We start from the raw sequence: 12,589 nt of genomic DNA on the forward strand, positions 1-12,589 counted from the left end.
CTATAGCTTTGATTATTACAATCATTCTTTTAATCTATGTGAATCATTTAAAATTAGATGATTAATTAAAAAAATGAAGGAGTAGCATATTTGGAAAACATAATATTTACTTGCGTAGAACTATAGATTGGGTGAACTAACGACAAGAGTTGTTTTTAAAGAATTTTCAATGTTTTACGTTCATTGTTGTCTTTCTCTTGTCATTAATTAATAGATATTTATAAACAAAGATAAGGAAGAACAATATTACGTATATTACTAGAGTGAGAAAGTGATACAAAATAATTCCAAAATATTTGGTGTAGAATTTGGATCAAACAAATAAGTTTTGAGTCTAAAGAATCTTTATTTTTTATTTATAGAGTTAAATATAATTTTGGACTTTATAGTTTAGGTCGGAAATTTTTTTTGTCTTTAACCTTTTTTTCCATATAAAATTGCCCTAAAATTCAACGTAGTTTTAAAATCGTTCTTTTTGATAGATTAAAATTTTAAATGATAAAAATATCTCCTCTCTTTTCTCACCACCATCATTATTGATTCTCTCTTCTCACCACCACCACTACCCCACCCACTACCACTCCATCACCACTTTTTTATGAATCCAATTCATCACCAAAACAACCATCATTAACATGAAACAAGAAAATTATTATCATCATTGTCAAAACAAACATTAATAAAAAAAAATTAGACATTAACAAGAACAACAAATATCTTGTTCTTCCTCCAATTTCTCACCAAAACCAAAGAACCAAGAATGTGAAAATGAAGGGAAAGGGAGGGAAGGAAATTAGGGAATTAGGATTTCTCTGTTAGCTCACCCATGCTCTACAAGAGTCTGGACGGCGAAGGGCAGGGAGGGAAGGAACACAACCACCACCAAGGGCGAGAGACACCAGCGAAGCACATGTGAATATTTCATAAACACAGTTGCTATTAACATAACCAAACAAAAGAAGATCCATTTCTTGAAGTTAGGGTCTGAGAGCAGCACGCATCCACCTTCTGATGGCATTGCCGTCATCTAAGTGTGCCGCACATGAGAGGCAGAGCTTTTGGATGTCAAAAAACATGTGCTGAGATAGAACTGTGTCAACAAAAGACATGAATCTCTCATTGTTCCTAATGCGTTGGGTATCAAAATCAAAATCAAAGGCTTGGAGATCCTTCTAGAGGTGGCGCCAGCGGCGAGACAAGAAACTGGGCCAGGCGAGGCATGGTCAGGCGAGGGCGACAACAAGGGCAGGGTGCGGCGAGGGCGACAGCGAGGCTTCCTTTTCCTCTCTCTCTCTCTCTCTCTCTCTCTCTCTCTCTCTCTCTGAGTTTTTTCTTCTCTCTGATAGAGATAATGATATTGAGGATATAGTTGTTCGAAGGATGATTTTAAAACTAAGTTGAACCTTAAGGACAAATTTGAATGCAAAAAAAAGTTAGGCACGAATAAAATTTTTGACCTAAACCTTAGGGACCAAAATCAACACTTATTTATATTTTATTTTCTTGTCTAGATGTATAAATTAACGGGCACTTCTATTGTATGAAAGCGAAAAAACATCCATAGGTGTATGAAGGTTTTGATTGGCCTAGAGAAAGAGGTTGAATTTAGGACCAAATTTTAGGTGATGCACTAAAACAACTTATAATGAATTTGTTGTGGTGACTTAAAAACAAAAAATTCATGAGACTTTTGTTTTGTTTTATAGCGACAGTATGCAGAGAAGAGAAAAGAAGCAAATCTTGCAATACTATGTATCTTGGTTCAACCATTTAGTGCAATGTGATTTACATTCCGTCTCCATAATAATAGTAATAGAATTTCACTATAATTTCAGGGGAATAACAAACACCAATTCCATAGGATTACAACCTAATCCATTTAGGAATCACCTAAACTTTTCACCAAACTTCTCAACACAAAGCTCACTTAGCCTAGCTTTACACTGAGTATTATCCCAACTTAGTAAGGATGACCTAACATGGTTCAACAAACCATTACGCTTCTCCACAAGCATAGTCAATCTCCAAGTGCTAACCCAGTTTAAAAAAGAGAACAAATCCTAATTCAAGAAATCAAAACACCAATTATAATAAAATGAATATTATGGCTTTTCTCAAACTGACCTCTTTTGCCTTTTTTCTCTCATAGCATTTACTTTGATTTCTCATATGATGAAACTCAGCCTTTTTTAGTTACAAAAAAGTGATAGATAGAAAAGATAAAAAAGAAATATTCTATGTAAACTCCATGAAAGAAAGAATGAAACTTCAATAAGAATATGTGTTGTAAATGCTCTATTTTCCTTGATTTCAAAATCTGGTTAAGTGCCACTTTATATGGAGGTAATGCATCCAAAAATTGAATTTTGAATTATGAAAAATCAGAACATTGTAGCAGAATGTTAGAGAAAAAAATTCTTTAAGTTGTGGTTGTACATTCTGCTGACCTTGCACTCTCTTTAGTTGCCAAGTGTGTAGCAGTGATTTAAGGATTGTAAGAACCAGAAATTTAATTAACCGATTAATTAAAATAAAATAATAGTTTAATTTTTTGGAATAGGTTCGAAAATTTAGAAATATTAATTTAAAAATTTGAAGGAGAGATTTGGATTCGGTAAATTTTTTCGAGTGAAAAAGTGTATTTTTCTGGGGAAAATTTGCGTAAAAATGCATATCGATAGTACCGATTTAAGTCTGTCCGGTACTGCGAGTGAGAAATTAAAACTGCAAAAAAACTTAGAAAAATATTTAAATTGAAAATCGGTCACTTATTTTAAAGGTTTTGGCCCAAAATTAGGTCAAACGAGCCAAAAATACAAACCAATTGGACCGGGTCCAAGTTGGACCCAAGCCCAACATATAAAAGCTCCAATTAATGAACATTCACCCTCATTTCAGCACACAAGTGAGAGAGAGAGAGGCAATAGGTTTGAGAAGAGAAGAAGAAAACCCCACTTAGCACTATTCGTCTTCTTCTTCCTTGGCTCATATCTTGAGCTACAGAGCTCCAATTTGCGTGCTGTTTACGGTCACACGAAGCTCTCGACGAGCTCTTCATTTCTATCCAAACAAAGTGGTAAGAAAATTTCAATTTTTTACCTAGTTCTCTGCTCTAACAGATTTTGAGTTTTTGGCTATGGTGGTTGAGTGAATTTTGTGATTTTGGTTGTTTAGGTGTCAACTAACATTAAAAAATTATTGGATTTTTCATCAAATACCATTGAATGAAGTAAGCCAATTCAAAACCCTTGTGGTTTATTGAGTTTGTGAACATTAGTGTTAATTTGGGTGTATTGAATGATATTAAAGTAAATACATGTTGATTGGAGTTGATATTGGTAGTTTGGATTGCTTGGAGTTGATTTTGGTGGCTAAGTATCGTTGAACTTGTTTGAGGATCAATTTGGTGATTTTGTGCTTGTGTGAGAATCTGCCAAGGTATGGTTTCGGTTTCCTTTAGTTAATATGTTATGTTGCGTGAGACTTAGGTTAGTTGCCTTAAGATAGGTTGAATTCGTATGAATGATTGAATTGTTGATTAAATGTATGTGTGGTATGTGAAATTGTGAATGGAGGGGTGATATGATTGTTGTGGAATGATAATGGTTATAATGCTATGAAATGAATGGATATAGTTAATGGTTGATGGTGTTTGTTGATGATTATGTTGATAATGAGTATTGATATGAATTACGTTGAATTGAGAATTTTGAATGAGTTAATGAGGTGAGAATTGAATGGTTTAGATGGTTGAATGATTGAGAAATGGTTTAGGAATGTTTGGTATGAATTTTTGGATTGTTTTGGTATTGTTTGGGCTATGATTAAATTGGTTTGGTTTGAGAGATTTGGTCTTTTGAGGATTGACAAATTTGGTAAAATCTTGTTTTTAACCAACTTCGGTGGGCCATAACTTGGCTCTCGGAGTTTGGAATTGAGTGAAATTTATTTCAAATTGAAGATAGTTGTGAGAGCTTTAAAATGGTATAAATATGAGGGAAATTAGAGTTTAATAGAGAAAGTTATGTGATCAATGGTTGCAGGTACATGTCGATATCATTTTATGGCGATTTTGGTCCCAGTATCAACAAAGAAAGCATGAAGTATTCTTGTTTCATGCACATCCATGGTGGCAAGTTATAAGTCACTAAAATAACTGACCATGTGCTATGAGATATACTCATGGTTCGAAACAAATTGAATCCATTGCTCGCCAAACCAAGTCTCAAGTTACGAAGTTCCTTGGCAAATTCTGAATGTCGGTTATCAAAATCCTTCCATGATTGACCATCGGCAAGATGCTTTAGCTTTCCATCCTTTTTACGCTTTCTCCTGATACCAACTCATATTCTTAGCAATCTTTGAGCACATGAATAGCCTTTGAAGCCTGGAAATTTAGGGAAAGTATCGCAATATCTTTGCAAGAATGTTGTGAGCTTTCTTTGAAGATATGTCACCTTTAACTACCACATTCTCAATCCAATGAGAAGTTCCACATTCATGGCAACATGTTTCATTCTTGTGCTCTTTTCAATATAGCATGCAGTCATTTGGACATGCATAAATCTTTTTGTAATCAAAACCTAAATCTCTTACTAGCCTTGGCTTTGTTAAAAGAAGAAAGGAGATTCAAGTTAGGAATAACCTCTTTGAATAACTCCAAGAGGGAAGTGAATGAGGCATTGCTCCATTTGTGTAGACACTTCAACAAGTATAGTTGGATAGTGAAAGATAACGTAGAGAATCCATTGCAAACAGGATATAGTTCCTTGCTAGCCTCGTCAACCAAATTATAGAACTTCTTTGCATCTTCGTTCATAGCTTCTTTTTCTCCCTCAACATCTGCCATATTCCTAAACCTTTCGTCTAGCATGCCTTTAATGTCATCGCATGAATAAATCTCATCGGTATCACCAGTATCGACATCCATACCAATTATATTTTTCCTATGATTAACCCATCGTGTATAGCCCTTGATGAATCCAAAGCAAATTGCTATAAACAGACTGTCTTTGACAAGGTCAAAAATAGTTGCAACATTTTGCACAAGAACATATAATTTTCTCTCCTCGAGGATTTTCAAAGAAGTAAGCATAGTCCAAGAATCTATTGACGTTGTCCCTAAACTCTTGGCTATGTCTTGGTAAACTCATCCAGTTCTTGGATGAGTCTTGGGAAAACATAATTGTTCATAGGATATTACTGTTAAACTAAGAATCTAGGTAGCAAAAATGATGTAATTTATATACCTGCTAACAACACCTTAAAAGAATATTAATAGATGAATGAATTCTATTAATAATTCAATAGTAGACAAACATTACATAAAAAGAACATTATACATAAAAAAGTGCAAGAATATACACATATAAAAGCAAATAAGTATAAGATAGAAATATCTTACGAGGTTATGACGCAACAATTTGCTATATACGCACAATTTGCACTTAGTGTTCGCCAAAGATTCGCAAATATTTTTTATCAATCTCCTTCAAGAGAAAAAAGAAAACAAACACCAATATTAACAATTAATAGTAACTAACTATATTGGAAGAAAGCAGCAGTAGCTAATGAGAGTAGTTTATTTTTAGAGGACAACCAAGGAGGAATAATCAACATAAATTCTTTTGGAGCAGCTTGATTTTTCAGCCAAAAGACAAGAAGGAATAATCAACATAAATTCTTAGGAAGCTTAATATTTAAAATAAAATAAAAAATAGTTTCCTTTATTCTGCCTAAAAATTTTCGTGCCTCGAAATCTTAACCTGCACTAAAGCTGAACTTTTGAATTAGCATAATCAATATGTCTATTATTATTTGACACACTAAAATGAGAACACACTATAAAATGAGAACACACTAGAGCTTGCACAGCTTGTTAGTGTTATTATACGACCTTGCTATGCTACTATGTGCTTTGATATCCCAATTTCTCAAATAGTAATCGTCATTCCCACAAAGAGAAGCCCAACGTCTTGACAATACAATAAGCCATAAAGTAAAATTATAAGTTTAGATTTTACCAGCAATTGGTAACAACAAAGTGATCAACATAAATGCAATCAACTAAGGCATTGTTGTAGAAGTAGACGAGGATAAAAAGCATGCATCAACTGTAAATCAACTTTCACAGTGTCATATCATCAACATACGGGACATGATATCACACCTAATTTTGATGAAATAAGTAGGGATACATGCTCATAATACTGCAAAATTTTAAAAATTTCTTTGACTGGGGATTCAATAATTGAATGGATGGATTGCCACCAAGAGGCCATATTTAAATGGGAGGCACAATTTAGCTCAAAAAGAAAATAGAACAAAGCTTGAGTCTACAACTACTCAGCTAATCAAATAATATATAGATTACAAAATACTAAACAGGTGGTTAATTAGATTAAATTTTGCGATCATAACACTTCAATTTTAGGAATGCCTAATACTAGTGCATCAAAAGGCACTTATGTGGATTATTATGTATAAAAGGGAAACCAAAGAAGTCTAAGAAGAATATAAGTATATTATATGTATTAATCCCTTGGTAATGACCAGGAAATGATGCAGTGAACACAGTTGAGGTAAAAACAAGTATAATAACCTTAACTTGAAAAACCAATAATATCCCTCAATTCATCTATAGACTCCCAAAATCCAGATCTCAAGATAAAAAAATACATAGATATTAAATTAGAGACAAGACGAAAAAGTTAAGTCTCTATTTATGCATATTCACCAACTTCAAACTAATAAATAAAATAAAAAAATTAAAAAGGATATGTAAGATCAGAGATGAACGGCGAGCATACCCTAGAAAAGCTCGAAACGGCAGCATTATAACCAAAACGCTATAATAACAACAAAATTATCAAAATTAGGATTCAAAGCACAAAAATGAAAAAGAAATAGGCAAAATCATAGGTACCTGCGAAATAGTAACTGACGGTAATGAACAAAATAGAGCAAAGAGGATCGAAGCTCAAAACGCAAGCAAAGAGGATCGAAGCTCGAACGGCAAGCAGAGAGGATCGAAGCTTGAACGTGAGCAAAGAGGACCCAAGCTCAAAACTGAAGAACAATGATGAATGAGCAAAGAAGAACGCGTGTAAATGTCTCCATTGTCATCATCGAAGAGAGGAAGATGAAGATGATGATTTTATGTTTGGGATTTCAAAAATTAAAGTTGGGGTTGTTTCACCGAAAGATGAAGATGATGAATTAAATTGGCTTTTGTTTTTCTATTTTTAAGCTAAGGAGGGAAAGAATATTATTTATTTAATCTATTAAAATAACATTTTTTATATGTTTTCTAATTAACTAAAAAGAAACACTTATAACATGTTGATTAGAAAAATGTTGTAATAGTCTTATTTCTTTAAAACAAATATTAAGAGTTTTTTTTATTATTTTAGACAATATTTTTTAAGCATTTCTTAGAATATATATTGACATAGATAAAAATTATTGTAGTGAAAGGGAAAGAAAAAAGTTAAAGGAGTGATTATTATTATTGTTGTTGTTGTTGTTATTGTTGTTGTTAAATTAGAGTGTAATGGGAAAATGGAAATCTTTTACTATTGTATTACTCGTGTGCCTTCGAAGAGCACACAACGTCCTCTCCAAATGAAAACCTCACCCACTTTAACAGTAAACTCGTTTTTCTTTTTGGAGGAGACTAGGCAAAGCTACTTGGTTTCCAAAGAAGGATCACCCTAAAAATCATCTAGTCCGGCCCATAATCCATGCCTAATCATATCCTACCCAACCATACCACTAATATAACACCTCATTGACACTATTAATTACACATACTAGAAACGGAAAAACGACAAAAAAAAAAACATCTATAACGGTCCAGTAATATGCACAGTCTCTTTCGCAACGCCTCACTTGAAAAGCACGCCACATTCAAACTGCATCACATGGTGATTTTGCTCGTCAGCACCATAGAACCTCCTTTTAAATTAATGCTTATGATTGCTTCTCTTAATTTTTTATTTATATACATGTCTTCTCTCACATCGTTTATGACAACCCTTACTTCTCACTATGTCCAAACTTAAATGATTCATATATATTCTATGCAAGTTACTCAATTTATGTCCACAAAACCTTGGGGTTGAGTATGTCCGGGTTATGTCTCTTTTTTTAAATATTTTGAAAGCTCATAATTGATTTACTTGTCAACACATCAGTTTATGTTTGAGATCAGAGCTGTGATATATTTGTTATAACTCGGCCATAACCAACCTATATCTCAGATATTATTACAACAAATTGCATGTTATACGTTCAACTATGTTAAATGAATTGCCTTGTTATAGTTATTTATTATTTATCCTATAACCGATTCTTACGAACAATAGACTAAAAAGAATAAGTCAGATATAACAGAAGCTTTTTGTGAAGAGAAAAAAGTATGTTGAAACCAATATTTTAAAGATTGAGCTGAACTGGTTGGTTGAACCGAAAACTATTTAACTTATAGTTTAGTTGATAAACCAAAATCATTTGTTTAAGAATCATTTGTGAACTGTTAAATCGGTCAGAAATTTGTCAGTTGGACCGAACTAAAAACTGGCCAATTTTTAAAATTTTTTCTACAGCTATTCAAGTCTACAACAAAAGAGACTTCTTGTGTGGGTATTTCTAATGGGCTACTCAAGTACATGACAAAAAAAAAGAAAGCTTTTTAATTCTAATTGAGTTATAATTAAATTAGTTGAACCTCTAATACGAATCATTAGCTAGTTAGAGAAGTTTGATGACTGATTCAACTTTTAGAATCTTAGTTAAAACTATTAACATATTACCAACATCATTTGGATCTAACCTGACTTAAATCTCATAGTGCTTTTTGTAGGTACTCACATTTTGCACTACCGAGATATTCTTCACCCATCAAAAAGGAAGTCGCCAGTTTCATCTTACTTTGACAAGTTATACATTGGATAATTGATGCATGCAGTATATATTGGACTATACCAACAACCTTGGTTTTCGAATAAATGTACGAGCATATACCAGACTAATGAGGAATCCTTGGCAACCCACAAAAGTCGAGATTCTCGCACAACTGAAACAGATATTCAAAAGCATAATGAACTTTTCGAGAAAGTTGACCACTTACTCTACAAGCCGTTGCAGGGACTGATCTGGCTCATCTATATAACAGCGTGGAACCAATCTCACAGGGACAGATATAATACCAAAAAAAATAAGATACACTAGTTTCCTTATCATTGATAAGATTATTGATTTGAGCGTTCGAGTGTTTCTTGCAGGTTCCATGCTCAAGCCCAAGTTCAGAGGATAACCTTCCCAGCGACCACAAAGACTTGCAGAGACACGTGGTCAAGTTATAACTCGAAAGAGTATCCTTGATGGAATATTTGACGTCTACTGTGGGGCTCGTTTTATTTAAATTAATCCCCATGCACATTCTGTTTTGCTAGTTTTTGCAGGATCATGGCCGATGATGTTGCACCGCCGACTCCTCCGCCCACCCATGACGAGTTGGTAGCCCTGAACAACATCCTTTTGGCCGAAGTTAAGAGGATGGCCGATCTGTTGGAATCAAATCGCAACGGTAAGTCGAATGTGGAGGATCCAAAGAGTGCAACCTCAAACGGAACACGACCGCAAGGATCAAGATTCGACGAGGTTACCCCACCAAAAGAAAGACTAACAATTGACAATCCCTTTTTCAGAGGACATTGTCAAATTTAAAATGCCGAAGAACTTTGTGTTGCCCACCGCCCTCAAGGCATATGAGGGATTCAGAGATCCCCACGTCCACATTAAGAAATTCCAATCCATGATGTTCTTTAATGGTGCCTCTGAACCTATACTTTGCCGAGATTTTCCTACTTTTCTAGATGGTGATGCATTACTTTGGTTTTCTAAGTTGCCTGCAGGTTTAATCTCCTCTTTTGAAGAGCTGGGCCGATCTTTCATCGACTATTTTGGCGCTTCAAGGATATATGTACATGGATCAGACTACCAAAGTACCATCAAACAAGGGCAACATGAGAGTCTAAAAGATTATATGACGTGGTTTTCCAAGGCAACCATGGAAATCCTAAATTTAAGCCCAGAAGTCCACTTACACACTCTCAAAAGTGGTCTCCACCCTGGGAAGTTTCAAGAAACAATAGCTGTTACCAAAATGAAAACATTGGCAGAATTTCGGGAAAAGGCAGATGGTCAAATGGAAATCGAGGAACTCTAAGAAGCTCGACGAATTGACAGACAACAACCTCCCTGAGATGAAGAAAATCAACCCAAGACCCAAAATAACAAAGACCACAAGAAGCCCTTTAAATTGACGCCCAAATAGGGGTGGCAATGGGGCGGGTAGGGGCGGGTTTTTGCTTTACCCGACCCCGCCCCGCCGTCCAACAACCCGCATAGAACCCGCCCCACTTCTCCGCCCCGGTACGGGGGCGGGTAATTACCCGCCCCGAGCGGGTAGGGGCGGGGTGGGTACCCGCGGGTTCGGGTAGTGTTGCCACCCCTACGCCCAAATACGATGCGTACACATAATTCAATACTAAAAGAGAGGACATCATTAAGGAAATACTCAATGCAAAAATGATCAAAACACCGAACAGAGCAGATTCCTACCAGGACCAAAAATATGTTGAGAAGACGAAGCATTGCGCTTTCCACGAAAAGTTCGGTTATGCCACCAACGAATGCGTAATTGCTAAAGACCTCTTGGAAAGGCTGGCTGATGAAGAAGATTTATGCCGGTTTGGAATTTCACAAAATAACTTCCATTGCAAGTATAGTCCAAACCGGCAATGGATCCACTCATCAAAGTTTAAAATAAAGAATTTGTCACAATTCAAAACAAATATAAACTGGGAGTTTTAAATCCCAGGTCGTTCTCCCTAGGAATTACAATTAAGTGCTCAATTATTGCCTATGAGGAATTGGGGGTTGTGATTGCAAGTGACAAGAAAATTAAAATGCAAGAATTAAATAAAAAGCAATTAAAGTAACAAAAATAGAAATTAAATGGCAAAAAGAACTCTTGGCAAGGATTGGGGAATTGAGGATTCCTATCATAATCATAGACCACAAACAAGGTAATTGCATAGAATTAATCCCAATTAGTCAATCCTAACATCGAGAATTAGTCAAAAGGGTATAATTGATCTCAATCCACAAGTCCTAATCAACTCACTAATTAACTTAGTGAAAGACTAGCGTTAGGGGAAACCAAACCAACTAACAATCCTAACACAATATGGAATGGACATCTATGACTCAAATTCACCTAATTACCCAATTCCAAGCCAATAGTGTGGAAAACTATACAAAAGCTAGAAGAGACATTTTATCAAATACCTAGCATGCATAAAAGTGAAAAACATCATAAATTGCAATAAAAATAAATCTATACTACCAATTGCATGAAAATAATAATCAAAACTCAAACAAGCATCAAAGAAATATCAAACATCAAAATTGCATTAATAAAACCAAAATTAACAAGTGTTCACAAACTAAAAGTAGCAAAATTGAGAAGTAACAAAAGAAATTAGGAAGATCAAGGCAAGAGATCATAATAACATAAATGAAACTATACTAAAACAAGAATTAAAGACTGAAATTAAAGAGAAATTAAGCTAGAAGCCCTAAATTCTAGAGAGAAGGGGGAGCTTCTCTTTCTAGAAAACTAAGCTAAAACATGTAAAAAACCTAAACCTAAGTGCTCTCCCCTTCATCCTTCTTCACTTTGGCTTGAAATAGTTTCAGAAATGAGTTGGACTGGGTTTTGGAGGCCCAGAATTTGCCCCAACGAATTGTAATTAATGGGCTCACGTGACCAGGGTCACGCGTACGCGTGTCCTGATGAAATTCACCCTCACGCGTATGCGTTGTCATGAGCTCACAATTGTGCGTACGCACGCATCATTGTGCGTACGCACAGATGCTGAAACTTCCAAACTCCATTTCTTCATGATTTCTTCTCTTTTGCATGCTCTTTTCTCACTTCTTCAACCCATACTGGCCTTGGAAACCTGAAATCACTTAGCAAACACATCAAGGCATCAAATGGGATTAAAGTGAATAAAATTTAGCAATTAAAAGGCCTAAAAAGCATGTTTTTACTTTCAAGCATAATTTAGGAAGAAATAATGAAACTATGCTATTTCAATAGATAAATGCAAGAAAATTTGATGAAATCCACCCAAATAGAGCAAATAAATATCATGAAATGTGGATTCATCACATCCCCACACTTAAACAATAGCATGTCCTCATGCTATACCAAAGAAAGATAAGAAGGGGAATCACCAATTATTCAATGTAACTATTGTATACAATCTATCTATATGTATGTAACTATCCTTCCTTATACTATCTAACTATCTATACGTATTTACTTAGTCCAAGTCATAAATTAATTTCCAAGAAAGCATTTATATACAATCAAGGGCTAAGACTATCATAACCAAATCATATTCGCAATTGAATTGAGTCATATAAAACAATTTAACAAACTTGCAAGATAACAATGATCATAGATGGAAATGTGGAATTGAGTAATTAAACCATCACCGGATTTATATATGCA

At 34.7% G+C, this 12,589-nt stretch overlaps 1 protein-coding gene and 1 long non-coding RNA gene across 2 annotated transcripts; one reads left to right on the forward strand and one right to left on the reverse strand.

Annotated features, from left to right (window-relative positions):
- Window positions 1,715-7,189, reverse strand: LOC110270068. Its single transcript, XR_002359081.1, has 2 exons — window positions 6,926-7,189; window positions 1,715-5,489 (listed from the first exon to the last, which is right to left on the reverse strand). It is a non-coding gene; the product is annotated as an uncharacterized LOC110270068 (long non-coding RNA).
- On the forward strand, window positions 9,731-10,231 carry LOC107632810. The gene has a single exon (XM_016336460.1). It carries the CDS (start codon window positions 9,731-9,733, stop codon window positions 10,229-10,231), a length of 501 nt encoding a protein of 166 aa, XP_016191946.1.

The sequence above is a fragment of the Arachis ipaensis genome, chromosome B03 (genome assembly GCF_000816755.2).
Source record: "Arachis ipaensis cultivar K30076 chromosome B03, Araip1.1, whole genome shotgun sequence".
NCBI classification, from domain to species: domain Eukaryota; kingdom Viridiplantae; phylum Streptophyta; class Magnoliopsida; order Fabales; family Fabaceae; genus Arachis; species Arachis ipaensis.